This window comes from Schistocerca piceifrons, chromosome 8, assembly GCF_021461385.2.
Source record: "Schistocerca piceifrons isolate TAMUIC-IGC-003096 chromosome 8, iqSchPice1.1, whole genome shotgun sequence".
NCBI classification, from domain to species: domain Eukaryota; kingdom Metazoa; phylum Arthropoda; class Insecta; order Orthoptera; family Acrididae; genus Schistocerca; species Schistocerca piceifrons.
Window position 1 is genome coordinate 366,196,179 of NC_060145.1, and position 27,724 is coordinate 366,223,902.

The following is a 27,724-nucleotide window of genomic DNA, read 5'->3' on the forward strand; positions in this document are numbered from 1 at the left end:
ACTTTTCATTTTGAGACATAATTTTAGTTTAGTGCGGAGACACAATTTTCTTTCACAATCAGACATCTATAATTTTACTTGCGCATTACGATACCAATGTCAAAGATTTTAATCTTGAGTTATCGACCTCTTTCTTTAGCTATGTCTTTGGGCTCTGTCTTTCTCTACCACCACATCAATTATTAAAATAGTTAGTTACGCCAAAGGGCTGCAAAATGAAATGGTGCATATACTTAGTTCTCATTGAGATAAAATGTAATAAGAGAGGTTCAGTAACAGCCATTAAACATTGCGGTGTTGCGTTTGGATGTAGAGATACTGGAAGTTTCACTCTTTATGTAATTTTCTGGGAAAATACATTTCAACTTGACGGAAAAATCGGATTGTGTGGAACACGGTCAAGATGTCCCCAGCTGAGTGGGACCGAGAGTCAGCTAACTTCTTCTGGTAAGCCAGATCCAGTTGAAGCCATTTTTGTAGATACGATCACTTAAAATTAATAAATATCTGTGATTTTGATAGAAACGTTTCACTGACTGTTCTACGGATTAATGATCGAACGATTTAACAGTAAAGTAGAGCTGCAATAGTGCGCATGAGTGTACGTCATACAATGCATGTGTGCGTCAGCCCTGTAAATATGGCTATGGACATCAGAGATTATGGAAATGTTCATAGCGTATTGAGTTGCATCTACTGTACATCCACTGTAACATACACGGGAGAGTGTTCTTCCCATTATACCAGTTATGTGGATTTCTTCCTGTTCGATTAGCGTACAGAGAATGGACAGCACGATTGCTACTGGGCCTCTGTAGCTTAAATTAGTCTGATTTTGTCTTCGCCATCTCTGCTGGGGCCTTAAGTAGGAAGTTGTAACGAATTGCCAGATTCATCGCTAAGAGGTTTTCCTTGAACATACTTACACATGTTCAAGAAAAACTTCGTTGTATATGTTCAATGTCCGCAGCTCGTGGTCCCGCGGTAGCGTTCTCGCTTTCCGAGCACATGGTCACGGGTTCGATTCCCGGCGGGGTCAGGGATTTTCACCTGCCCCGAGATGACTGGGTGTTGCGGTGTCGTCTTCATTATCATCATTCATCCCCATTACGGTCGAAGGAAGGCAACGGCAAACCACCTCCATTTGGACCATGCCTATTACGGCGGTGCGTTCCCCTACGCTCTGTCTAGAAGCATGGGACTTCATTTCCATTTCCATATACGTTCAATACGCTCTATTATTTCATTTGGTGAGGCTTTCACAAACTGGAGCAATATTCTAGGACTGTCAGACAAATACTTTGTAACAGTCATTTTTAGGTAGGGTCAATACATTTCAAAATCTGTACGACAGTAAACCTGGAGAGATTGAAGGAGGCTGCAAGTAAAGGTTTATTGCGTTTCCCTAGTATTCCACCAAAGATTTATAGTCTGCCGCTGGCTTTACATATGAATTGCTCCATTTCTTGTCAATACAAATTATTGTTTCACCCAGGTATTTGCAGCAGCCGACCGATCCCGGTTGTGGTTAACTGATATTGTACTTTTACGATATTACACTTTCCATTTTAGCGAAAATAATATTTTACATCTGCGAACATTTAAAGTGATTTCCCACTCCTCGCAATTCTTTGAAAATATGTGAAGATCTGGTTATTTGTATATTTCAATCACTATTTCTTTATAGATAACCATATTATATGTATAAAGCAATTAATAAACGTCATGAGGAGTACTGGTCCCAACACACTTGCCTAGGGCGTACCTGAACGTATTCCTACAGTTTGGTCAAGGAGCGACACTTGGTCACCGAGAATGGTGACAGGAACACCTCGCTTTATGTTATAGGTAACCTGATTGACTGGGACAAAGTCATGCTACAAGAAACACCACCATAACATTATGGAAGCATCCACAGTCTGAGGTACACCCTTCAAACGTAGCAGATTGAACATCTCATTGTGTCATCGGTGCAGTGTACGATTTGCATAATCCGAGAAATTATAAAATCGCTCAAGTTTCTGTGCTGTTTGGTCCACTGAAGACAAGCAGCCTTAATTGCTGGAAGACTAGCATACAAACAATCACTAGCCACTACGATTAATGACATAGAGCTGAAACAATTTGGAATAACATACCTGTGTCTGAATATATGTGACATTGTCAGAACAGGAGAAAACTATCATAAACATATAATCAGATATAAAATTACAAAAGTTTTAAAATCTTTCTATTAAAACTTTCCAAAAATTTTCAAAAAATTCTATCTACTGTCTCAGTCGCAGTTGACATTAAAAAATTTTTACAAATTAATTACCAGCAACTTAACTACCATTTTCATATCACAAGCATCCATAAACGAATCTAGCAGTGTGCAATACCGTTGCATATTCCATAACATTCTTATTTTAGTTCTTCAAATAAAATCCGTTCCTGCAGCCACCTTATCTGAGCCAGCAACTGCAACAAAGAGCTTGTACAGCGTCGTGAAATGTTTTATCTAGAGACGTTTCAAAGTATAAAAATTTTTACGTCGCTATACAGGCTCTTTGTCTCAATTTCTATGAAAGATAGCATTACTGACATAACACGGATGATGGATCGGTATTGTACACTGCTAGTTTCATTTACAATACATATCGTTTGAAGATGATGGTTGACGTACGAAAACTGTTCATCAATTTGTAAAAATAATTCTTGTTAAATGCGATTGAGACAATATACGGAAATATCTTTAAAATTCTAATAAGTTTTATAGAACTTTTTTATAAATTTGTATAATTTTGAGTTTGAGCACATGTACCTGCCACTCAAGCTCAGTTCCACTCAACCGCAAGCTGGGTTAGTACCTTTTATTTGTCATAGGTGGCTTTTTTACATAATATATTACACCCCCTGTTTAGTGGGAAATTTGATAATTTATTCTTACTACTACGTTGTCAAATGCACCGTATGTAAATTTTCTTTATATCCCTTCCTGTCCCTTATTGCACATTTAATGGATTGATATAGCCGTTGATTAAAGCAACATGTTGTAAGTGATGGACATATTATTATTCTTCAAGCTTTTCCTCTGTAAGCAGTTGGTCTTCTGTTCATTTGTAGCAGTTCTCCTTCTTTTCGTATCCTGTGTTAACAAATTCACATGTACGTAACTGCTACAGCAAATATCCACTAATATCTATTATCAAATCGAGTCTCTCTCTAGATCGTCTATTGTTATCCTATTGCGTCGTCTTCAGCGCTGCGTTAACTATTTCTTTATTTTGAAACCGGTCCTCCGGTAATCTGCCCCTTCTCGTGGTACGAGACTTCCGTAGTCTCTTTACCGCACTCACCAGCAATTCCTTTTAGTACTACTTCATTTCGTAATTGATCTGCCCTTATCATTTTTATCATTATACAATTTTAGCGTTTTTCACGTGCTTCCATTTTATTCTTCTCCAGATGTCCACTGATGCACGTCTCACTCCCCTACAAGACTGAGCTCCAGACATACACTTCCAAGGAACTTCTTCCTGATTTCCATACCAATATAATATACGAAAAGTGTTCTTTTATAGAAGAAAGCCTTACTTTCCTGACCCAATTAGTCTGTGCATGCCTCCTTCCATCAGACATCCTTGGTAATCCGTAGTTTTTAAGTAGATAATTTCCTTAAAAACTCGCCGAAAGAAGTGGTACAGTGCTTAGCACACTGGACTCTCATTCAAGAGAACGACGAAATGAGTCCCCTAACTGCATTTTAGATTTTCGTGGTAGCCCTAAATCGGTTAAAGCAATTGCTGGGATGCTTCCTTTGGGAGGACATGGCTGAATTCCTTCCCCATTTTTCCTTAATCCGGGCCCTTGCCCCTCTGCCTCGAATGAACTCGCTGTCAACACGACGTTGAATACTGTTCTTTCTTCTTCCTTAATTCTTCCGAAGATACCAATATTGTGGCAGTATCGATTTCAGCAGTAAGCAAGTCGTCATCTCCGTTGTACTACTCACCACCTTCACCTTTGTTTATCTTTACGCTATCTTCTGTTCCAATTACTTCCGATTACTTTCAACAGGTCTCCCAAGTTATTCACACACCTAACTCCATTGTAAGCCAATTAAAACTGGCCCATAAAATACTTCATGCACCTTAAGCTAGGCAGTCCAACTTACATCAGCCACTCTTGAGTGCGGATAATGGAAGTTGGGAGGCCTACATTTAAGCTTTGTTTTGCCGCTCGCCACCACCCTCCCTGTACACTTGTACGAGCGCTACGATATCTACAAACCTTAACTTGTCTGTTGTACATTTCCCAATTTTCCTTCATTTACTTCATAACGTCTTAGACGTATACGTTCTAAACCACTAATGTCAGTCATAAAGAAATAATGGTGTATGCCCATTGTTAGTGGATATAGGTCTGAACTCAGATGTGATATAAAGTAAAATAGATAAACTAAGAAAAATCCACTCCACCTCCAGATGGTGTCCTGAGAAAGTTCCTTCCGCATTTTACGGCCGATTGTACATATTAATAACATCTGAGAAGAAGCTAAAATCAGCAAATGCTGCAAATAGTGTCATCGCCATCAGCCACTTCATTCATTTGGTAATGTGGCCTCTCTGAAGTGGTGTGCATAGTGGAATCCTAAGACGTTCTTCCACTTCTGCCGATCTGGACCTTTCTTCAAGTGACATGACCGGGCCACTGCGATTAATTAATATTTACATTATGTCAGTGACCTTTGTTGTACGACTGGTATCCGCAGTATCTCATAGCCTTAATTGCAGGTAGAATACACATTGGTCAAAAACTATATCTCTTAGCGTAGCAGACGTCTTAGACTTGAAAACTGAAGAGCATCTTCCGTAAGCTTGCCATCCCAGTTTGAGACGTCGAAATGTTTCTGGTCTTACCTTCCTTTCGTATATACGGGTTGACCCAGGTAGACATACTCTGTGATTCTTTACAGTTGTGTACTTCCAATACAGTTTCCATTCCCTCCCAGTTTATTGTGACACTATGACTTCTTTTCTTTTGCTTAAGCTACCAACTAGCGTTGATGTATGGACTCTAGAGGACCTGTGACGCGTTTCAGGTGGACTTGTCAGAGAAGCCATCGTTCTGGAAGGCGTTGAAGCCGCCAGCCAAGGACAAGTGTGGGGAGCTACTGACGTCCCTGTGCTACCACCCCAGTAACAGCATCCTCACCCTCACTCTACTCAAGGCTCGCAACCTCAAAGCCAAGGATATCAACGGAAAGTCAGGTAAGAATTCTCAGTGTACGTTAGTTTCACAAAGAGTGAGATTGCATGTAGTTTCCCATCATTTTAGTCGTGCATTTTATCAGTTAAATTCCATTAGCTTTCTATGATTCTGTTTTAAGCAGTTCGCATTGGAAGCTACATCATCAGTGTTACAGAGTTTCACTGAAAGTCAAGCAACACAGGTCGGTGTTACCACAGACTGCCTGTGAACTGTACACTAGCAAATGCAGAATTCTAAAGTGCTGTAGTTTCTGTCATTAGCGCTCATAGGCCATTTCTGTTTGTACAGGGTGATACCGTGATGATATTGCAAACTTTCAGGGATAATGGAGAAGGTAAATTTATCAGTTAGAAGCAGGAGACCACGGTCAGGAAATGACAGAGTCGAAAGAGAAAAATTAAAATTGTTCTGATACCTCTGACAGCGCAATACATGCACCGGTAATGTTGTTTCTAAGACTACAAGATAGAGAACTTTCAGAGATAGTAGAATGGACCGAAACAAGATAAAATTGCCGATTTAAATTGGACTCTGAAGTAAATGCCTTAATCGCAACTATGGAACACGTCGCTTATATTGAACAAGATCCTATATCCCTTAAGGTATACATTTTAAAGCCTGTATTTGTTTCTTGTTTCGGTCCATATTACTACCCCAAAAATATAGGAACCAAAAGCTTGCAGCAGAAGAGGTATTTCACAGTGTCGATAATGAGCAACTACTCATAGCTCTTAAAGTATGAGTTGTAGAGCATATGCTTGATAGATATATTTTCTTGTTTTCGTGCATACAGTTATTACAACCTCTGAAAGTTTCCTTGCCTGAAGTCTTAGCAATAATAGTACCGAGGCATGCATTCCACTATCAGAGGTATCAAAACGATATTCGCTTATATCTTTCGACAAGGGCTCCTTATCTCAAATTGATGGAAAGAGTGATCAAACGATTTCCGTTTGAGGTCGTTGCTGCAGGTACACGCAACGTGGCGCGATTCCGATGCAGGTGTATAAGCACTGATATATAGGCAAGGGATTAGTGTCGCATTCGTTTCTTTTCTACGAGCGTGCAGTATATCCGGAAACGTGAACCATGACGACGTGGTTACAAAATACGTCAAGATAGGACTAACGTTCATTTCTTGGCTGTCGAAAGTAGACATCCATCGGAGTATGAAAATGTGTATCTACATCCACATACATACTCCACAATCCACCATACTATGCGTGGCGGAGGGTACCTCGTACCATAACTAGCATCTTCTATCCCTGTTCCACTCCCAAACAGAACGAGGGAAAAATGGCTGCCTATATGCCTCTGTACGAGCCCTAATCTCTCTTATCTTATCTATGTGGTCTTTCCGCAAAATATAAGTTGGCGGCAGTAACATTGTACTGCAGTCAGCCTCAAATGCTGGTTCTCTAAATTTCCTCAGTAGCGATTCACGAAAAGTACGCCTTCTTTCCTCCAGAGACTCTCACCCGAGTTCCTGAAGCATTTCCGTAACACTCGAGTGATGATCAAACCTACCAGTAACAAATCTAGCAGCCCGCCTCTGAATTGCTTATGTGTCCTCCCTCAATCCGACCTGATAGGGATCCCAAACGCTCGAGCAGTACGCTAGAATAGGTCGTATTAGTGTTTTATAAGCGGTCTCCTTTACAGATGATCCACATCTTCCCAAAATTCTACCAATGAACCGAAGACGACTGTGGGACAGAATGTGTGTCGAAAACCACCGTTGCGGAATAGTGTACGAGATTTTGCGTTGGTGGCTATTCAAGTGATGCTCATCCTATTTTTCGATTACCGGGACCAACTGATCATTGATTTCAAGGAATCTGATATCTCCATCATTGGGGAACGGTACTGCGCGACGCTGCAGAGATCACGGCGTGCAATTAAAGCTAAACGTCCAGGGAAACTGCGATAAGGAGTGTGCTGCTTCATGATAACGCAAGTCTTCATACCGCAAATGTAGTAACGCAGAACTTAGTCAACTGAAGTGGGTCACAGTCGAGCACCCTCCCTATAATCTTGATTCCTCTCCATGAGATTCACGCCTTCGGCCCCTTGAAAGAGCGCTTGAAGGGTCCCCGATTCCTGTCGGATTAGGATGAGTTGCGGGAAATTATGGACTTCTTGATGCAGTACGACGTGGTGCTTCACTAAACGGATATCTTCAAGTTGGTGCGTCATGGAATGATTGCCTCAGCCCTCACGGCGAGTTTGCCTGATAGGCATACAGATTCCGGACAGTATGGTTTTCGAACTGAACCCTTTTGACTGCGCATTATACACTTACCCTTCTTCATCATCCCTGAAAGTTTCTAACATCATCGTGGAATAACCCTATATATCGACATAACCTTATTCAACAATGACTGCTTCAATACGTCATGACGAAAAGAGTCAAAAATTAAACTTGAACCAAATATTTTGACCGCCGTTGGTCCAATTTCGGAACCCAATGCTCCAATGATTCTGCTTCGCAAGGGTTAGAAAGTCCTTAGTAGGTTTTCGGCGGAGTGTGACACTAAAGCTGACTCACCGCACACACATTTCCCGTAGATTACGGGCTTTTGACACAGAACCAGTACCTGATGGCGTCCCAGATGTGATACGCAGGGATCACTCGAATTTTGTATCCAAGACATGAACGTGAATTAGCTGTCATCACTTCAAAGCACTGTTGTACGATTCTGTCTTTGTGCCATGAAAAGTTACCCTGTTGGAAGATGACAGTGCCATCAGGGCCAACATGAAGAGAAAAATTTTTCGTATTTTCTGCATCTGTCGTGGTGCCTTAGATTAATAACACAAATTCTTTAGAAGTCCAGGTGAATGTAGCATATTTCCCAGCGTGAGTCCGCGGAGCGGTGCATCTTCTGAGTACCCATTTGACCGGATAACGACGTACCCGTATACAACCGTCGTCCTGATGTAACAGAGCAGAATGAGATTAGTGTTTAACGTCTTGTCAAGAACGAGATCATTAGAGACGGAGCACAGGCTCGAATTGGGGAACAATGGGGAAGGAAAGCAGCCGTACGCTTTCGAAGGAACTATCCCGGCAACTACCTTAAGCTCCTTAGGGAAAAGAGAGGAAAACCTAAATCAGGATGGTCGGACGCAGGTTTCAACCGTCGTTCTTCCGAATGCGAGTCCAGTGTGCTAACCAATATGCTACATCACTCGGTCTGGTGGAACAAGAAACGCCATACATCTGACTAGGCAACGCCGGTGGGTCTACATCGGAGCCCAATGTTCAACAACGTGCACCGAAGGCTGTGTCCTGAAACCCTTGTGTCTGCACCAGTATTTTACACTGCCGTCATAACTGTCACAGACAGAGCGAAGACGCCTCCCAACCGCAAGATCTGTAACTAGATGTAGATCACTAACTCTCTGTCGCATTTTCTGGGTTCTATTGTCCGCCAAATAATTTCCATCGATGTTCACGACAGTAGTACGCCAATAGCTGATCAGCTTTGCTCCGAGATGTTCGTCCCCATGTGGTAGGCCATAAGGAACTGACCGTCGCAAAATCGCTTACGATGATGAATCTCCCCATTTGCTGCTCGTATCACAGCTGGAACAATCCCCTATTCGTCTCTGCTCCACATACATGCATCTTGTTCACCGCGTCACTTGTCCGCCGCGTCACCATTTGGCGTTCGATGTCCGGATTGTCAGTGGTCGTAAGGTCCTGATACATCAATTTACAAGAAAAGAAATTGTAATAACTGTAATACAAATGACTGACAACTTTGTATTGATGAATTATATGTTTATCACTGTCTCTGACCGACAAATGAAACCATGATGCATTCGTACTAAAAAAAAAAGAAAAAAGCAATAAAATAATAAGAATAGAAATTAAATTTATTTATTTATTTGCAGTTTTTATATCGCTTGGACAGAACAGTTTCTTACTATCACTTATTTCCTTCATGATTTTTCTCTTACTGCATAGTTAATACAAAACGCAAGTGTAGACTAACTCTGAATAAAAAAATCAAGACGGAACATTTCATTCTGTTCATCTCAGCTTATACACCGAACGGAACGCCATTTATATGGGAAATGTACATAAAGTAAAATTTCTGAAATCAAGGCTCAGGAATCATGTTTGATGTAAACGATAAATACGAGAAAAGAGTGTAGGCCTCTTTACGAATAGTAAACACTGTGTATAAATAGTAAATACTTGTTCGTGTAATTCGCCTGCGTCACTTGCAACTGACATGGCGTACGGCTCAAATCAGTAACAAATTTTTGCAATTGTAAAGTGATTATGCAGTTCAGATGACTATGAAATGTTACTGTCTTCGTGTTTAATGCTTTCGCGTAATAATTATGTCTCATGATTTCAAGACTATAGTAGTGTTTATGTTCAGGCAATCTTAAAAGTATACTGAAACTTGACATCCCGCAACATTATCATAAAACAGACTTCATTCATGGGTAATAAACTATTAGAACAGTGTTCGTTTTGATATAAACATTACGGAGCTGAAGTAATTGTCAAATTTGTATTTATTGGAGTGGTATTCTGCATTTTCTCAAATTTGAGTAGCACCTTGCATCAGTGTGCAGCAACTAGCGTCTATTTTCTTTAGACTGTCTTTGTTTGTCTAAAAATTGGTTTCAAACTTCAATTTGCTGATAAACATCACAATACACTGTTACAATAGTTTGTAAACAGATAAACTCTCTTTCTGCTCTGTGCGTTGCAGGCGCTTGAATTTAATCAGATTGTGTTTGCTGATCCCAACAGAAAACAACGATATTCGATGATGACTTAACAGCTTGTATCCGTTGAAGTGCTCGTTATAGACCAACTGCCGAACTTCTGACGCATTTAACGAATCGCCAGAAGTCTAGCAAGTTTTGGCTATGAAAGTAACCTCTACATTGAAATATAGATCAAGACTCCAAATTCCATATGCATAGAAATGAATTCAACTGGAGAGATGACTATCATTTGAGAGTTGCAAAACAATGCTACAAATAAACGATAAGGCTGCGAGATCAGATTTCTCACAGCAAAAATGTAATCCCTCCCTCCCCGAAGTTTTTTTTTTTAATGCGTCGCAGTAGGTTTTCAGAACCGACGATAAACCATCATTTTTATTATGTACTTTGATTACACAGTGAGCACGATATAAGATTTTATCCGGTTTCCCTGGTTATTTGATCTATAGTACTTCAAGCAGTAAAAATAAAATGTACTTCTCCCAAGTTCTCCAGAAACCTAATAGTTATTAAACATTAAGATATTAGCGCAATATAGCCCTTGATGGAACACGTTTTCCTCTACAAAAAGAATAAAATACATGTAGCTTGATGCAACCTTAGCATGAAAGGTAGTAGGAATCACGCCTACAGAAACGTCGAAACAAACTACAGAGTTATACGTAGTAGTTAGAGGGCTCAAGCAAATTAGCAAATATTGTGAGCTACATAATATTTACCAAATCATAGTCAAGCAAAACAAGAGTTACACTGCGTAATTTGTCACTGAAGACACGTAACAAATTTGAAAATTATTTCCCAAATGCGGCATACTTGTTCACAAGACGAAGAGGGGGTAACTCTTACAGAATCAGGACAGTCTCTCGCAAAATACGTCCATTTGTTTCTTTTTCCAAAGGCTCACGATCTCAACGGTAGGTTCATTGGAGATTGAGTACTTCCAGAAGTATTCGTATCTCGCTATCACTATTAGTGATTAATGCAGAGTAATGAAATTTCGAGACTAAATTTGTCTAGATAACATATTTAAGTGATTAACACTGCAATTTCGCAGGTCAATGTAAGCGCAAGTTAAGCCATAACAAATGTGAAGTGGTGGTACAATAATAACCAGTATAAGCGGCAAATAGTTGAGTGCAAACATGCTATGCAAACGTGCATAAATTATGTTGCACAGGTACTGGACGTCAGTTTTTGGGATGGAATTCCATGGGAGTTGCACTTGCTTTGTCAATAGACGGACGATTAATGCTGTTTGTGAATGACGCTGTTGTTTTCGTCCGATGATGTCCCATATGTACTCTGTTGGAGACGGATCTGATAATCTAGCAGACCCAGGCAAAACGTCGACACTCCTTAGAGCATGTTTCGTTGCAAGTGTACGGCAGTGGTATGTGGGCGAGCATTATCCTCTTAGAACGTACCCCCTTGAGTGTTATTCATGAATCGCGAGATTGACCTACAATTTTGAAGTCAGAATGAGTGGGGTAAAACGAGAGCGCTCCTGCTGTCATACGAAATAGCACCTCAGACTATAGCTCCAGGAGTATGACCAGTGTGTCTAGCACTCAAACAGGTTGGTCGCTGCCCCTCAAATAGTCTCCTTTTAACCAATGCACAGCCATCACTGGTATCGACGAAGAACCAGCTTTCGTCAGAAAAAAACGAACCATCGCCCTGCCCTCCAATGAGCGCTGCTTGAGACCATTGAAGTCTAAACTGGTGGTGGTTTGAGGTCAGTGGAACAACCGCCACAGGACGTCTGGTCCGAATCTGTCCTTGAAGTAACCAACGGGCGGCAGTGTTTCGTGTCATTGCGGTGCCAACTGCTGCCCAAATTGCTGCTGCAGATTCAGTACAAAGCACCAGAGCCATTCGTTGAACACGACGGTGTTCCCTCTCGGTAGTGCCAGGTGCCCGTCTGGACCCCGGTGTTCTTGAGACCATACATTCTCGTGTCCACCGCTGCCAACAGTCATGTGCAGTGATTACATTCCGGCCAAAGTCTTTCTGCAGTACCGCAGAATGAACATCCAACTTTTCATAGGTCAATTACACGATCTCGTTAAAACTCAACGAGGTGTTGGTAATATCGTCTTTATCACTTTTGAGGCATTCTTGACTAACAGAAACTCACCACGTCGAATCTCAAAGGTAGCTAAAGATAACGTCCGTTCCACCGTGTTAGTAAAGAAAATCTGATTTACATCCTCATAACGGCGCTACTTGCATCAGTCTTGTGGGACTGGTGTGAAATTTGAACAGATTTCATTTTTCATATGTAGAAACACACCTGTCAACTTTCGTTTATGTCGCACAGCTGCTCCTTGGTGTTGCGACTTTTCGCAGTAAATCTATTGTAAAATACGTATAAAATAATGAAGGAAATCTGATAGATATGTAGTTGAAATAGTGTATTAGATGTTTACATGACTCGTATTTTATCAAAATTTAGATTTCATAACAATTTTCACATACGTTCACCTCAACACTTGCAGAGTATTATAACATGAACTACCTTATATGTTTCAGATCCCTACGTGAAAGTATGGTTGCAATTTGGAGACAAACGGATTGAGAAACGTAAGACGCCCATCTTCAAATGCACTTTGAACCCCATCTTCAATGAGACTTTCAGCTTCAACGTGCCGTGGGAAAAAATAAGGGAATGTTCTCTGGACGTAATGGTGATGGACTTCGACAACATAGGAAGAAATGAACTGATAGGTCGCATTCTCTTGGCTGGTAAGTTGTGACTGGACTGCTTTGTCCGGATATTAGCTGTATACTGATTGTCAGTCGAATTAAAATGATATCTTCCTTACTTCTAACAAGACCACAAGGATACTCAGCACTCGTTATCAGTGAAAAAATAATTGTCATGATAACAGTAAGTAAAATGATGGCAATGAACAACAAGCAGTAATTATTATTACTTTACGAGCAGATAAGTAAATACTTACTTGAGTGTTGTCGTCTTCGTTCTTGTTGTTATTGTTGTTGTTGTTCTTCTTCTTGTGGATTTAAGTGAGAAGACCGATTTGATGCAGCGTTCCACGCTTGTCAATGAGTGGAGATCCTTGTCCATGGGAAAAGCACACTCTGATTAAAAGTATTCAGACACAACAAGGTAATGCGAAATTGACCATAACTTGTCAGGTGAAAGGTCAAAAGTAATTTTTTTGTCAGCTGAGTATCAGTAACATCAGAATTGGTGGGACAGGAGAGCTCAGTGACTCCAAAGGGGACGAGGCATCGTCTATCACCTCAGTAACATATCCACCAGGGCACTTCAGCCCTTGTACAGTTGCCTACGTCGACTGTTAGTTGAAACGCGAAGGAAAACTAGAGCTAAATCAAGACCATTGAGACCTTGGGTGCTGACAGGCAGGGAACGTCCGGTGTTGCAAAGGGTGACTGTAAAATGTCGCATGAAATCAGGCGAACGACGCACTAGTGAGTTCTAAAATGCTGTCAGCAATCCATCTGGCAAAAGTACTGTTATGAGTTAATAAGAATGGAGTGGAGCGGTAGAGATCCTTCTCATAAGCAACATGTCTACAGTCAGTGATATGCAACTTTTGAGATTGTGTAAAGAGCGACGCCACTGGGTAATGGATGACTAGAAATCAAGGATCTGGAGTGTTGAATCACGCTATGCCCGTGGCAACCCGGTGAAAGGGTTTGAGTTTGGCAAAAGCCTGGACTACGTTACCTGCCCTCACCGGAGGTGATGTTAGGATATGGAGGTATGTTTCGTAGTTAAGTTAGGGTGTGACCCCCTTATCGCAACACTAAATGCGGTTGTACATGAACACACTTTACGGCAACATCTACTGTGTACAGTAGTTAGAAGACGATGACTGTATCAGCATGATCCACTTTACAGTGTCGTAAAGCAGTGGAATGAACTCGCCTACCCGGAGTCCCCATCTGAACACAGTGGAATACCTTTGGTATCAGTTAAAACTTTCACTTCACTCCAGACTCCATCGTTCAACATCACTACCGTTTCCCGTTTCGGACTTAGGATGAATTTACCACCACTCCCCCACAGATACTTAGACACCTTATTGGAAACATCTCCCCAGAATTCTAGCTGCCACTAAGGCAGAATAGATGCTCTGGTACTTTCGACTTTACTGGATGTAATGGGTGTAAGTGCAAGTATTTCTTTTCAGACTAATCGTAATACCTATTACGGGTCATATATGTTTAGGTTGGATAGAACCTCCCAGTACTTATGGCAAGAGCAAGGCATTAATGCTTATTTTTCCCTAGGCAGCAGGTAAGGTGTTGAAATGAGATTTCGCGGACGCAAAACGGGTCGTCCACTCAGAAAAGCATAGTTCACTTAGGCTGGTGCAGTTAGTAACATATAGAAAACATCAAGTCATAAAGTCTTTGACATGTTTGTGAAAAGCCTGTTCGACGCTGAAAAACAACAACCAACGCATTGATGTGTACATATTAAGGTATCACATACAAAACAACTGCACTTACACCCGTTACACACTGTACGTATACTGTACCACAGCTATAGTTTCCCCTTCGTATCAGCCACTTGTCGTGCCAGTATAGCGATGTTGCAAGTGTTGTGGACCCAGCTCAGTTAATTACCCAGACTGCTCGTTTCACAATTTCAAACGCATTTTTCTGCCTGAAAAATAATATTTATTTACTTTCTATCTACGTTTCGAGTCTTACACCTAAAGATGTCTCTTGTAGATTTGATAGTTATCCTGTCTGTCCCGCCGCGGCCGACGTTACCTCTCATTTGGTCATAGTTTAGAGGTGCCACCTTCACTTCACATACGAAAATTCGGCACATACTCACTTCTCCATCTTTTGATGTTGTATTCGAATACTTCGTTTTTCATCAGCCGAATGCTTGATCTGGTAGAACTTCAGGTTCATCTCACAGGAAACTGTGACCGTTTTATACGCATCTTATACTTATTTTCATTTAAATACACAAATTATGCATTGCTTTCATGTGAATATTGACCAAGTGTTGTATAATTCTGTCATTTTAATACACTGAAGCTAACAGTGAATTTCTTTTGAGCCTGATTCCTTTTTGTTATGAGGAGCACGATAACGCAAGTGTTTCACCGGTAATAGTTCGGCTGGATAAAAGAACACAATATTTCATCCAGCTGAAGTGTTCCTTCTCTATGTCGTAGTGTCCTGAAATTGGACGCTAATTTCTTCTAATCCATCATAACTGGCGTCACTGTCTGCGGACGAACAGATAGTGCTTAATTCGGCAGTAGCCAGTGGCATTTCATAGACATACATTTACGTCTATAACGTCTATGACTGAGGAATGAGGATACTTTGCAACTACTCTGAAACCAAATTCGGTAGGAATGTCTTTAAGAAATCTTCTTTATCCACTCTGTACAGTGCATCTTAACTTCCTTTGAGTGGAAATTTCCACGTTCATTCTTTTTGAAGTCATTTTACATCAATAACAAACGGGAGCAGTGTACACTGTCCAATCACATTAGTGTGAATAACCTCTTCTTCCAACTCGGGCAGCTGCTAGACGTTCAGGATGAGAGTCAAAGAAGTTATGGAAGGTATCGACGGGGATGTGGAGCGACACCGACTCTAGTGTCATAGCAAGCTGAGCTATGTTTCTAAGTTGAATATCCATAGCATGAACAAACCGATCCATGCGGTCCCACAGGACCTCGATTGGGCTGGCTGAGTACAGTAAACGCCTCCTGGTGCTCTTCGAACTTTGGACGTACAACGCAAGCTGATGTCACATTCCATTGTCTTGCTGGTAGATATCATTGTGCCGAGGAAAAACAAATTGCGTGTACAGGTGGACGTGGTTCCCAACGATAGATGCATACTCGTGTTGATCCATTGGTGCCTTCCAGAGTGGCATCACCCAGGGAACACCACAAAAACATTCCCGATGCTCCCTGCTCTGGTCTAGACTCTTCCGACGATTGTTGCAGAGCCGTACACACTAACGGTATCTATCTTATAGAGTGAACATCGTGATTCATCTGAAGAGGCCTCCTGTTGTCACCCAGTAAACTTCCAGTCGCGGTACTGAGTGCAACATTCAGCTTTCATCTTCGATAAACAGCAGTCAGCACGGGTACATAATCTAGGCGCAGGCAGCAGAGGCCCATATGCTACAAAGTTTGCTGAATGGTCACTAACGAGACACTGTTGGTAGCCCCTTGTTTCATCTGGGTGGTCAATTGCTCAACATTTGCTCGCTTTTTCGCCTATACATATTTCCTTAGCGACCGTTCAACTAACCATCGATGGCCTATATTTGCATTAGCACCCGATTTGTATAGCGTCGTTTTTCTTTGAACGGTACACTTCAACCACGATGGAATGCAAATAATTTACAGACGTAGCAGTTTCGGAAATGTTTTCACACATGGCGCGAAAGCGAATGATTATTCACTTCTGGACATGTACACGGCAGCTCCCTCCCTCCCGCGCGTCACGCTTTGTATAGCCTCAACTTCTAGTGCTGTCGCCTGCCGTCGGTGAGTTGATATTACACATTCACTTCGATCATAGATGGTGGTCACATTATTGTCACAGGACCGCGTAGTACCTTACAGCTTAATATCGACTTCTTAACTGACACTTCGAAAGGATCTGTTTGTGGTGTTTGGATGAATTTAAATTTAAGTACCCTCATCTTAAACTGCTGCGGCTATTATGTCTGGAGCGATAAAATCTGTAAAATTACTGTACTAAAAATAGCACTTTTGTTGAACCACAGAATCTGATTAATGGCGGTCGGATAAAAGAACTACTCTAGAAATTTATTGTTGAAGGTAAGTAACTAGCAGGAACCCTCCACAATTTGCAGAAAGTTACTCCAAACACTATTAGTACCTTTTCTATAGCAGTTTTAGCCGACGGAAATTCTTTCCGAAGCAGGTTCTGTCCTCGTCGCAAATGTCCTCGTTGTGGACAAGATGTTCAGGTGTGCCGCCGATAAGGTCATTACAGAGGAACCATCCTGGCATTTGACTTTAGCTGATTAAAGAAACAACAGAGAAGGTGGGACGTGCATTTGAAGCTCCGTCCTTCTGAATAAGATTCTAATTTCTTACCATACTACCACCTCGCTCGGTCTTGGAGTGTTAAACTGAAAACGTGGGAGAGGGATTCGCCATGGCAGTCATCCATGGTACGGACGGACTCTTGCGGCAAAAAAAAAAAAAAAAAAAAAAAAAAAAAAAAAAAAAAAAAAAAAAGCCTCTGATCAGTCATGTTGTTGAGATAGGTAAAAAAAGTTTAGTGCATCAACCTAACATGGTATTTATTCTCAAATACCGGTCTCAACTTAATGATGACATCTGTCACCACAGTATTGGCTCTTTTTGTAAGCGATGCGATAGTGAACACCTTGTCCATACTATAATGCAGACAGAGTCACGTATTAGTCACACCATTACCATACGTGTGATCGATATGTATCAAAAGAAAACGATTCGTGAAAAAGCCAAGGTGTCGAATATCAATGATTCAGTCTAGGATGAATGAGATTGCTATTCAATTTAGTATATACAAAATTACTGTTTAAGAGTTTAAGAGAATAAAAGTACTGGTAGTGCTGAATGGTTACAAATTTCAGTGAGATGTATAAAAAAAAATTAATTAATGAGTTAACCTGTTACTATATACGCATAATGTGATTGTGCTATAATAAAACAATTTCCTTTATAACAACAATACCACTTTCAGTAACATCACTTCAGTAGACCTGTCAGGGTTTCATATACCAGGAGGTTGTTTATCATGTCTGGTCTGATATCTGTGCTTGTTGCAAAAGGTATAATGAAGCCTATGGAATACTGAAACAGATTGCCTAAGATTACTCACTCAATAAATAAAACAGGAGAATGTATCATAGCTACTACCTTTACCTGGTATGGATAGAAATGTAATCTTAAAATTGTAGTCCGTAATTCCTTATACCCTTACATAATTTAATTGTTTTTGTACACTATTCAATGTAAGTTATTTTTTCAACACTTTACAGATGCAGTCATTAACTTAATCATCTTGAAACTAATAAGAAATTTTATTATCTTTAGGTAAAAATGGCTCTGGAGCAACCGAGACTAAGCACTGGCAAGACATGATTACAAAACCCCGACAGACAATTGTACAGTGGCATCGACTGAAACCAGAATAAGGGCAGCAGTTCAGTATTTCACTACCGTATTTACTATTTTTTTGTGTCATGTCCTTCCTGACTTGATGAAGAGTAATTGTTTGCTTCCTGCGTAATTTACATACATGTATTCGTTGATAATCGCCCAAGAAATTTACTTTTAGAAAATTTAATCCATACTGCCACAGTTACATTGTTTTAATTTGTTTCAGTATGAACTCTGATCTCTTTGGAAACTTCATGGTCGGTCCATTCACAGTAGTAAACATTCCCATACCATTGTTCCCGCTGTTGCTAGTACATATATATGTTTGATTTTGGATTTGTTTATCACAACAGCAAATATATTGTGCAGTAAATACGGTAGAGAACTGGAAAATAAAGTAAGAATTATAAAAATGTGTACATATAAAATGATGATGTAGTCTCTCTATACTCATCTGTGTCTAAGACTAGTTGCATGTTTATATATCTGTTGATCATCTGTTATTCAGCTGTCCAAAACGTAATTCCTTTGCTACACCTTGCAGTGTTAATAGTTATACCACTAATATCATGAACTGATATCATGTTAATTTTATTCTTAGGCCACATAATTATTTTGGCTTCTCTGGAGTACTATAAAACCTTTTATGCTTGACAATGGAGCATATTTTATCCCACTGTACCATATACTTCTGTGCTCGATATGTACATACATGATCTCTCTCTGACATTGTATTCTTATCATCAGCTATGAGTGTAATGCTGTTTACAAGTAACTGGAAAATTTTATAGTCTATCTGATGTATCATAACCAGATTAGCACATAAGTAGCGTAATGGTAGTGTGAAATAATTTTTCGGGAATACTATTTATTTATGTATTTTAAATATCTATTGAAGAAGGTATATGTGCCCCTCAAATTGTGACCCGCTCCTTAAAATTCTCCTTTTTTGGAAAAAATCATGTATTCTCAAGAGAGTCTCCCTTTTAACATAAATTCTCAAATATAGCATAAAAGTGGTCATTACACCAGCAAAAATTACATAGCAGGAAGAGTAAAGCTGAAAGAGAATATTGAGGATAATATTAACAGAGAGACAATTTTTGTTAAAACTGAATACAATCTGATTTGAGTTGCGTAGTTATGTTTACTACAAATTATTAAAAGTGATGTAACACAAAAATTGTTACATATTTCTTGTTGTGTAAATTTTTATCTGATTGTTAGAGAATTTTTATAATAAATGTCTGTCAACAAAAGTGCTACACATAATTATACATATTTAAAATTAATTTCAATGTAAGACTTCTTAATAGTTAAAATGTACATATTGTTTTCTTTTTAACTTGCATGTCAGTGTAAGAAAACTTCATTGTCATAACGTTCTATTGAGCAAATTCAAATAATCAATCCTGTTATCATAAACCTTTGATTCATTTCAGTAATCCAGTAGACGATATGTCAAACGAAAATACTTCTTTATTTTCGTCACATAACTTAAAATGCGATACCTGGCAAGAAAGTTAGTAATCCTGGAATTGTTAATTACAGTGATTGGAATTTTAGGAATTCTACATTCTGTTTGAGATATCTTTGAAAACAAATATTACTTTGCACAGCATTTTTGCTTTCTCCAATTATTTGCTTTTAAAGCTAAAAATTTTATTCACTGCAACATATTTATCTATAATCTTGTATGAGTAACACATTGATTCTGAAAGAGAAGAAGGTAACTTATGTGGTGTATGAAAATGAAAGTCATATATGACATTTTCTAAAATATCTCATTTACATACACAGGGAATAATTTGTTCAGCTTTGACTATTTAACATTCTGGCTTGTTATGAATCGTTCTATAGCTTCACAGCTGATACTGATAAATAATTATTTCTTAATTTTCTAAGAGATGGCTATGTAATTTCTAATATTTTCATTTCTCTGAAAAGAGCAAAAGTTGCTGTTTGTGAAATCTTTAGACTGTACTTTTATTTGTTTACTGTTGCCTATGAGAGCCAGTGAACGGAATATATTAAAGACTGTAAGAGGTATCAATCAAATGTGAAAATTTTCCACATAAATCAGTAATATGTGAACTTTGGTTTTATTATGTTACTTATCGCCTGCACTGAAAAAATCTAAGATTTTATTTCATAATTAGCTTGGAATTGTTGGAATGACAACTACCACAGACTTTATCTCAAAATACTGTACTACAATCGAACAAATTTCTGTGATAATCAGAACTTGATTAATGCATATAGATGTATAAAAGTCGCATTTTTATCAGATGTAATGAACCAATTACGAATTTTGTTAGCCACGAAAGGATCTGTTTTATAGATATGATTATAGTAACAACAGTATGCTATTACTGTCCTATATTTAAAAAATGAATAAAATAACCTAAGTATAGAACATGTGTTTTACATGAGTATAGATTATAAGACAACAACTTAATCTTATTTCAAACAAATTTTAGAGGGGCCAATAACTTACATTATTCTGCATAAAGCTGGACTGTGATTTTGGAATAAACGTTTCTTCCTTATTTGGTACATCTTTCAGTATACTGCAGAAACTTCAAAGGACTTGCCCACTGATATTATTGAATGTGCCTGTTACTCTCTATCCTGACAATATTACATTTTTTAAGTTTATGGTTTGCTGTAGCTCTGTCTTAAAATTCAGGTGACATAAGCTCAGTCTCAAAATTCATACATATTGCAACTTTAATATGTTTTATAAACATCAAGGTGATCAGTTACTATAGTGCTTGAGTTGAACGCTTCTTATTAACTGTGTTTTAGTTAATAAAAGCTAATAGACTTACCTGTACAGAACAATGAAAGAAATATTGTAGGTACTAATGTGTTCACAAGCAAAGCATGTTAACTCTATCTTAATTCAGTGCAATGTTATTTCATAGCATTATAATTTTTATCAATACTTATTTACTAAAAGCTACCTTTTCATTTGTGATATGGAAACAATGTAGCATGTATTCCAAGTCATGCTTATCCACTCTTCTATTTTATCTACAGAAAACACAATCTTAGCAATAACTCTCTTACAGTTTTTCCTTATTCCCATGTGAGACTTTTCAGGTCAAAAACAAGAATATAGCTTTGAACAATGTAGGAGGTGGTTTAGGGCCATAACTTTAGAAATATTCACAGACGCTGGGAGTAGTGTATGCCCACAGTAACCATGCAGTATATGTTGCATTATCAATGAGGCCTGGCAATATAAACAGACTAAAATTGATATTAATGATATTATCATAAAGAACAAAACGAAATTATTCTCACCTACAGCACCAAGGTAAATACTTTCAATCATCCAGTAAGAAGAGAGAATGGCATAAAAAAGAAGTAGATAATATTAGTATATAACAGGCTTTACAATTAGTACATTATGATGGCCCATATTAATATCATACAATAAATAATCATGGCTATTTCTGTAATACACAAGGCTGGAAGACTGCCACAAAAGTTATAATAATCTGTTTCACAAGTTTCAGCGGATTTTATCAGTGATTCATTGAATTTAACTTCCAATAGATACACAAACAATGCCAAACGACACAAGAAAGTTACATCAAAGTGTAACATATCTCAGAAATTAATGCCCCACAAGAACTTTTCCCCCAAAACTGCATTTCTCATCATAGATTATTTTCTTTCTAAAATCCTGATTTCAGTTTGCATATTGCAGAGTAATTGCATTTGTGATCTAATTCAGATTGTGTCAGTCTGAACACAGCAATATTATTAATGCTTCTTGTAAGTAAATTTTTAATTTCATTATGAGACAGCTAAACTCAGTTTCATTCTCTCTCTACATTATACCTTACATATTTATGCAGCTTTTTCTCTTAAATGTCCTCACTGTATGTTTCTAAGACACTATATTTTATATGTTAGCAGTGTGAGAACATATATCATTTAATTTTTATGTTATTTTCTTTAAATTCTGATTCAGTATGACAAACTCACTGAACTGACCTGAAAAAAACTTTTAAAAATGACAATAATCCTTCCTGTTCCTCTGGCTTCAGAATTTGGAAAATTCATTTGTTAAATTTATGAGCTCCACACGTCGCATTTAGTGGAACATATAAATAACTTATTTTATTTCGGTATGTGTCTGCTATAGAGTAAGCTCAAAATTTCAACACTAGAAAAGATTTGCAGAATAGGTCTTATTTCATGTACAGCCATATAATTATCATTGTTGATCATTTGATATTATATAATTTGCTTAGAATTACAGCACATGAATCCAAACACAAAAATACCTTCATTGTTATAGAAACCAATATACATAATCATTGTTCTGAGGTTTGTAATGAAGACAAGTTTTCCATGTTCTGACTGCTAAAACTTCAGAGGTATACACTACATCTGAGTTTTTACTATACAGCTTCATATTAACAATAACAAGTAAACTTTTAGTCGTTATTAGAAAGAGAACATAGTTCTGAATTACACAAGAATGTCAAAGAATACATGAGCCATTCGACTACAAGACACAGGAAGAGTCTGTGAATAACCTAGTAACTAAATGATGATTTTTGGTTTATGGAAGCAACTGATATGGATTGAGCAGTTTGTAGATTGAAATGAAAATCTATGAAATTGTAGTGCCTATTGTTGAATGTTACAGATTAAATGTTGTGCCATAGTACCATGAAGAGAAGACTATGTACTCGTAAAATAGAATAGTCAGCATAAAAGTTAATTGGGTCATTCTGTAAGAGTGTGTGATTTAGATAATGGGTGTTAGTAGTGATTTGTTAGTATGTAAAAAGTGTAAATGTGGAATAACTAGCTTTTGAAACTGCTAAAATGTGTAAATGTTATTCAAACCATACCCAAATACTAAATGTGGGCATAATTGATGTAATTACTGTGCTATCAGTAACAGCTTAAATTCTAATTTTCCACATAGCTATTGATTATTAGTGGAGTTGTCCAAAACTGTGGAAATAAATAGAACAAACAGGAAACTTACAGGACATGTATGTGTATACAGTAGCTAGTAGCCACAGAGAGAATGGTTCTTATCTCATGATTGTGAAGATCGACATTTTTAAATATTTGTAGTTATTTCCTCTTGTGAGACAATTCTGTAACGAGAAAAATATTTCTGTTCACTTATGTAAAGATTGCCCTTCTTCATACAGCTAAAACACACTAATTTGTTTTGAAACCTAAACAGGCATATTTCAAGAAGATGTCTACTGTATTTCTCTGGTGACTTAACAGGAATTTGCATTTGTGCTAGAATGCCATCCTTTAATGATATTCATGATTTTTCTGTGCTGCTTTTATATATGTGAATATTCTACTCTCTAACATTTTATCTTAATCTGATGCACTGTTGCTATTTGTATTGATCTGACGTTTCCTATGAGCTGTTAATAGTTTTTCCTTAACTGTTGATTTCACTGTAAATAAAGAGAACAAACTGGGGATACACAAATAATCTACAGTAGGCATGTGTTCAGTCATCTCAAATAACTTATGTAACTAACTTGGTTCATTTTTTTGTAAGTAATCCACATTCAATATGTGCATACTTTAACTAAACACAAAACTTACCATAAGGAAAGTAGCATATGTTGAATAACTTAATTTTATACATACCAATTACAGTTAATGATTTTTTACTATCTTTTACATATTTGCTCAAACTGTGTAAAGCTAGTAAGCTGTTCATCTAATTTTTGTAGAAGTGTACTTCCCAGAGCAGAATATTTCAAATATCTTTAACTTAGTGTCCATGAAATGCAAAAATAAGAATCTCAACTACTTACACAATAAATAAACTTCTGAATAGAAAAAAAATAATTTGGATAATGCAACAATAAAGACCAAAACACAGAGAAAATTAAACATTGAGAATAAGTGATAAAATATAGAAAGCTTCAAAAGCATTTTTCATAACATAAATTCGCACTTATGGGCAAAATGAAAGTGCATCATTTAGTGAAAGTCAACAGGCTCCCACTAAAGTAATTTCAGTCCAGTAATGAATATTTCGTAATTCTTGTTTGCAAACATCTGCCAGATCAACATCAATAATGACATTTTATCTATTTCTAAATGAAATCTCAAGCTTCTAAAAGTTTGTCTTCATGCTTTGCATGGACATTAAAGTATGAAAAGATAAAATATATGCACTAAACGAAAAATTTTTTTAAATAGAACATAGCTCAGGTTTTCTTACAGAATGACCCACAATGTTACATGTCTCACATTTTCCCCAAAACTGTACCCATTAAAATGATTTAGGTTGTAAAGTACTAACAAAGACCTTGTAAGTATACTTCTATTTATAAAACATACTGTATGTGGTTGATTCATTGACGCTGATTTAAAAAATTCTAAACGTAAATAATATGACTATATACGCACAGATCTCCTCCCTGTGAATAGATTGAAGAGCATCTATAGAACTCATAGTAGTAGTTCTAAAAATGTGTCACGTTGATGAGGCAACCACAGTTCAGTGAATAATCCCATACAGAACTGCAGTGAAAATTGATGTTGTAGGTACCAATGAAATTGAAACCAAACTGTCCTCTGTATAATGAGATAATTCATGTTCATGTACTGTACATACAACCAAGTTTGTGTAGTTTTCATATGTGATGTTGTTCTGTATAGAGGGTAAGAGGTTATGCCCACAGTGTACAAAATCACCTGGATGTATATTTATACTTATGAGCATACAATATAAAATATATTTTAAATGTGTAACAGTAATTTTAGTAACTCTTGTGAGTGTAGTAAGACAAAAAGAAGTTACCTGTTTTCATAGTGTGGAGAAAGTATTTTTTGGAAGCTGGCATTATAATTGTGAAATGTATATTCATAAATGTTTAATATGCCTCATAAGTTTAGATTTTTTTATGCTTTATGTAGACAGCTCAGGCATATCAGTTTCTCATTGCCTTGGTAAGCTGATTGGAAAATAAACCAGTTTTAGTGTCTGCCTTGTTCTCTTTCTTTGATTAAATAGTACTGATTTAGTTTCTTAGCAGAATGATGTGAAATAAAAGCAATCCTTATTGACAAGATGACAATATGTTATATATCTGTTGTCACACAAAATATATTTATTGCATATTCGACAGGGAATATTTCTCACCAGAGAGAAAATATGGTTTAGGTCAGTGCTTTCACACTGCCTCAGTGGTTGTGGTTTTGTATCATAATCATTATTCCAAAGCTCTGAAAAATATGAAATTCTTTGGATATCTCTTGATCACATAAAAATATTACATGGGAAGGAAAGCTAATGAAACTTATGCTTAAGTTTTGGTAGACATAACGAACATTATCTCTTTAGGTGTATTTAACATCTCATACATACTGAGAATGTACCCAGTTGCATGTCAATATCCAATGTGATTTTGACTGTTCATGTATGTGATTTTGCAAACTATAAGTCAACAGATAAAAGTTATGTTGTTCTGTAACTTACTTCCATCCTCACCTGGCACAATCGCTAACGTTCTTCTGTACACATTTTCCTGTAACTCCAATGTTTAGAATCAATATATTGTAGTCAATATAAGTACTGTATTTCTAAGAATTCATTACTAATCGAATACTTTCTACATTGCCGTTTACTCATCATAATGAGTGAAAATATGAGGCGAAATTTTAAACAGTTTGTATACAATCACATACAGTTAGTAAGAGAAAATAATATTTTTCACAAGAGTGTCACCGCTAGTATGGAATGTTGGATACAATTCCAATATGTAAACCAATTTTGACATCTTGATTGGCTTACATAATGATCTTTCACCAAGATATCGTTCAGACATTTCGCCATTACACAATGTATAAAATATGAAAAATCCTTAGTACTGAAAAATGTGTTGTTTTAGTAAAGGAAATGGAGTCCTATATTCGGAAAAAAACTGGTTTCCACACGTACACTGAATCTTTCATGTTGTTTCCAGTGCTTCTTTTAAAGGCGTTGCACATTTCTGTGAAGACTTTTTCTTCATTTCTCTCTGTGTTTTAATTTTGCGTTTCTCATTTTCTCTTTTCGTTCTGATGTTACAGATCTCACTATTCTATCCACGTCATACTTTCCCAAAAGTCTCCTTGAAAATTTTCGTAATATGTGGTGTTGGTCATTGACATTGCTTGAATATAAATCTCTTAGAAAACGCATTTAAGCTCAAAACCTTTTCTGTCGCTCGTGGCTCATTTCAATTTAACATTGGTATTGGTGTTGCTCTCTAAACGTTTAGTAAACATTCCTTTTTAATTTATTGAAGTGGTGGTTGTTTTGATATCTTCTTTATTCAGTGGACTAATGTCTCAGTTTCTCTTTTATTTTCGTATGTGGAATCAATGAGGGAGAACAACAGAAATAATAAATTTGCACAGACTACTTTTTAACAAAAATAGGGAACAGCTTCCGAGAGCAAAGATCTGTAGTAACCAACTCATCATAATGAAGAAAACGAAACATAATGCTCTATTATGTACGAAATAAACCGTCAGTATTTAGATCAATGCAACAAAAGCGTAAGAGTGAAAATTTCTAGATGATTACAAAAACACAAAGCGGACAGTTTTATCAGCAACGATGAACGATATTTCAGAGCAGGATACAATGTACGTCAGATTACGTGTTACTATAATTGCAGGATAATGGTGTACAGAACATTACATATCGTACAATCCTTAGACCACGTTGTTGGTGGAACTTGATGAAGATGAATTACTCTAAATAAGAGTGGCAACAGAAAACATATGTACAGACGGAATACGCAGTCAATGTAAACTACGTAACCAGTGGAGAGGCTTAGAAATGAATGGCTTTCCAGTGGAAAGATGGAGAAAATGTGTAGAAGAAAAACTTAATGTCAAATCATCTCAATTACAACAATGTTAATTAACAGGTTATTAGAAATTTAAGGCACATGTTTCGAAATAAGGAACTAAATTTACTAATGTGTTCTACAACAAAAGTATAGTTTTTAGTCAGTATGAAAGTGTTCTATACTCTTAGGAGGGAGGTGGTTTGCGATTACCTCCATCTGACGTATCATAAAGTGTGAAGTATGTATCTCATATTTTCACAAATTAAGGGACGGAAAAGTACTTGTATAATGAAACTCGGTTCCAGAAAATGTCATATTGCTCTCGAGTAGCACAAATGGCGCCGAGTGTACCATACCCATCTCAAGAACATTTCATTACCAATAGTGGCACATCACCTCATTCCATGAGACCTTGTGAAGAGAATTGAAATTAATCCGATGCATTTTTTTCGCTCAGTATCTTGTGATCAAGAAATAACTAAAACCAATACAGTAAATAACACAGCATAACTATACTGAATTCGATAGGGAATATATAAAAGTACAAAAAAGATAATCTTCCTAGTTATTCACATGAATATTAGTCGGTATCTTCATGAATCAGGTAGAATAACTAGTACTAGAAGCTGTGTCAGCATAACATCCGTTATTGAAACAGATACAGTGAAGACATAATACGCATAGTAGGTGAAACAACCA

The 27,724-nt window shown here is 37.5% G+C and overlaps 1 protein-coding gene across 1 annotated transcript in view; it reads left to right on the forward strand.

The window, feature by feature from the left end:
• Positions 1-25,477, forward strand: part of LOC124711438 (synaptotagmin-7-like) — a 325,288-nt gene extending 299,811 nt beyond the window's left edge. Inside the window, exons 5-7 of the mRNA XM_047241515.1 lie at positions 5,084-5,252; positions 12,541-12,753; positions 18,102-25,477. Of these exons, the coding sequence (XP_047097471.1) occupies positions 5,084-5,252; positions 12,541-12,753; positions 18,102-18,202 (483 nt within the window). The 3' untranslated portion in view covers positions 18,203-25,477. The remainder of the gene's footprint in view (positions 1-5,083; positions 5,253-12,540; positions 12,754-18,101) is intronic.
• Positions 25,478-27,724: the final 2,247 nt, after the last annotated feature.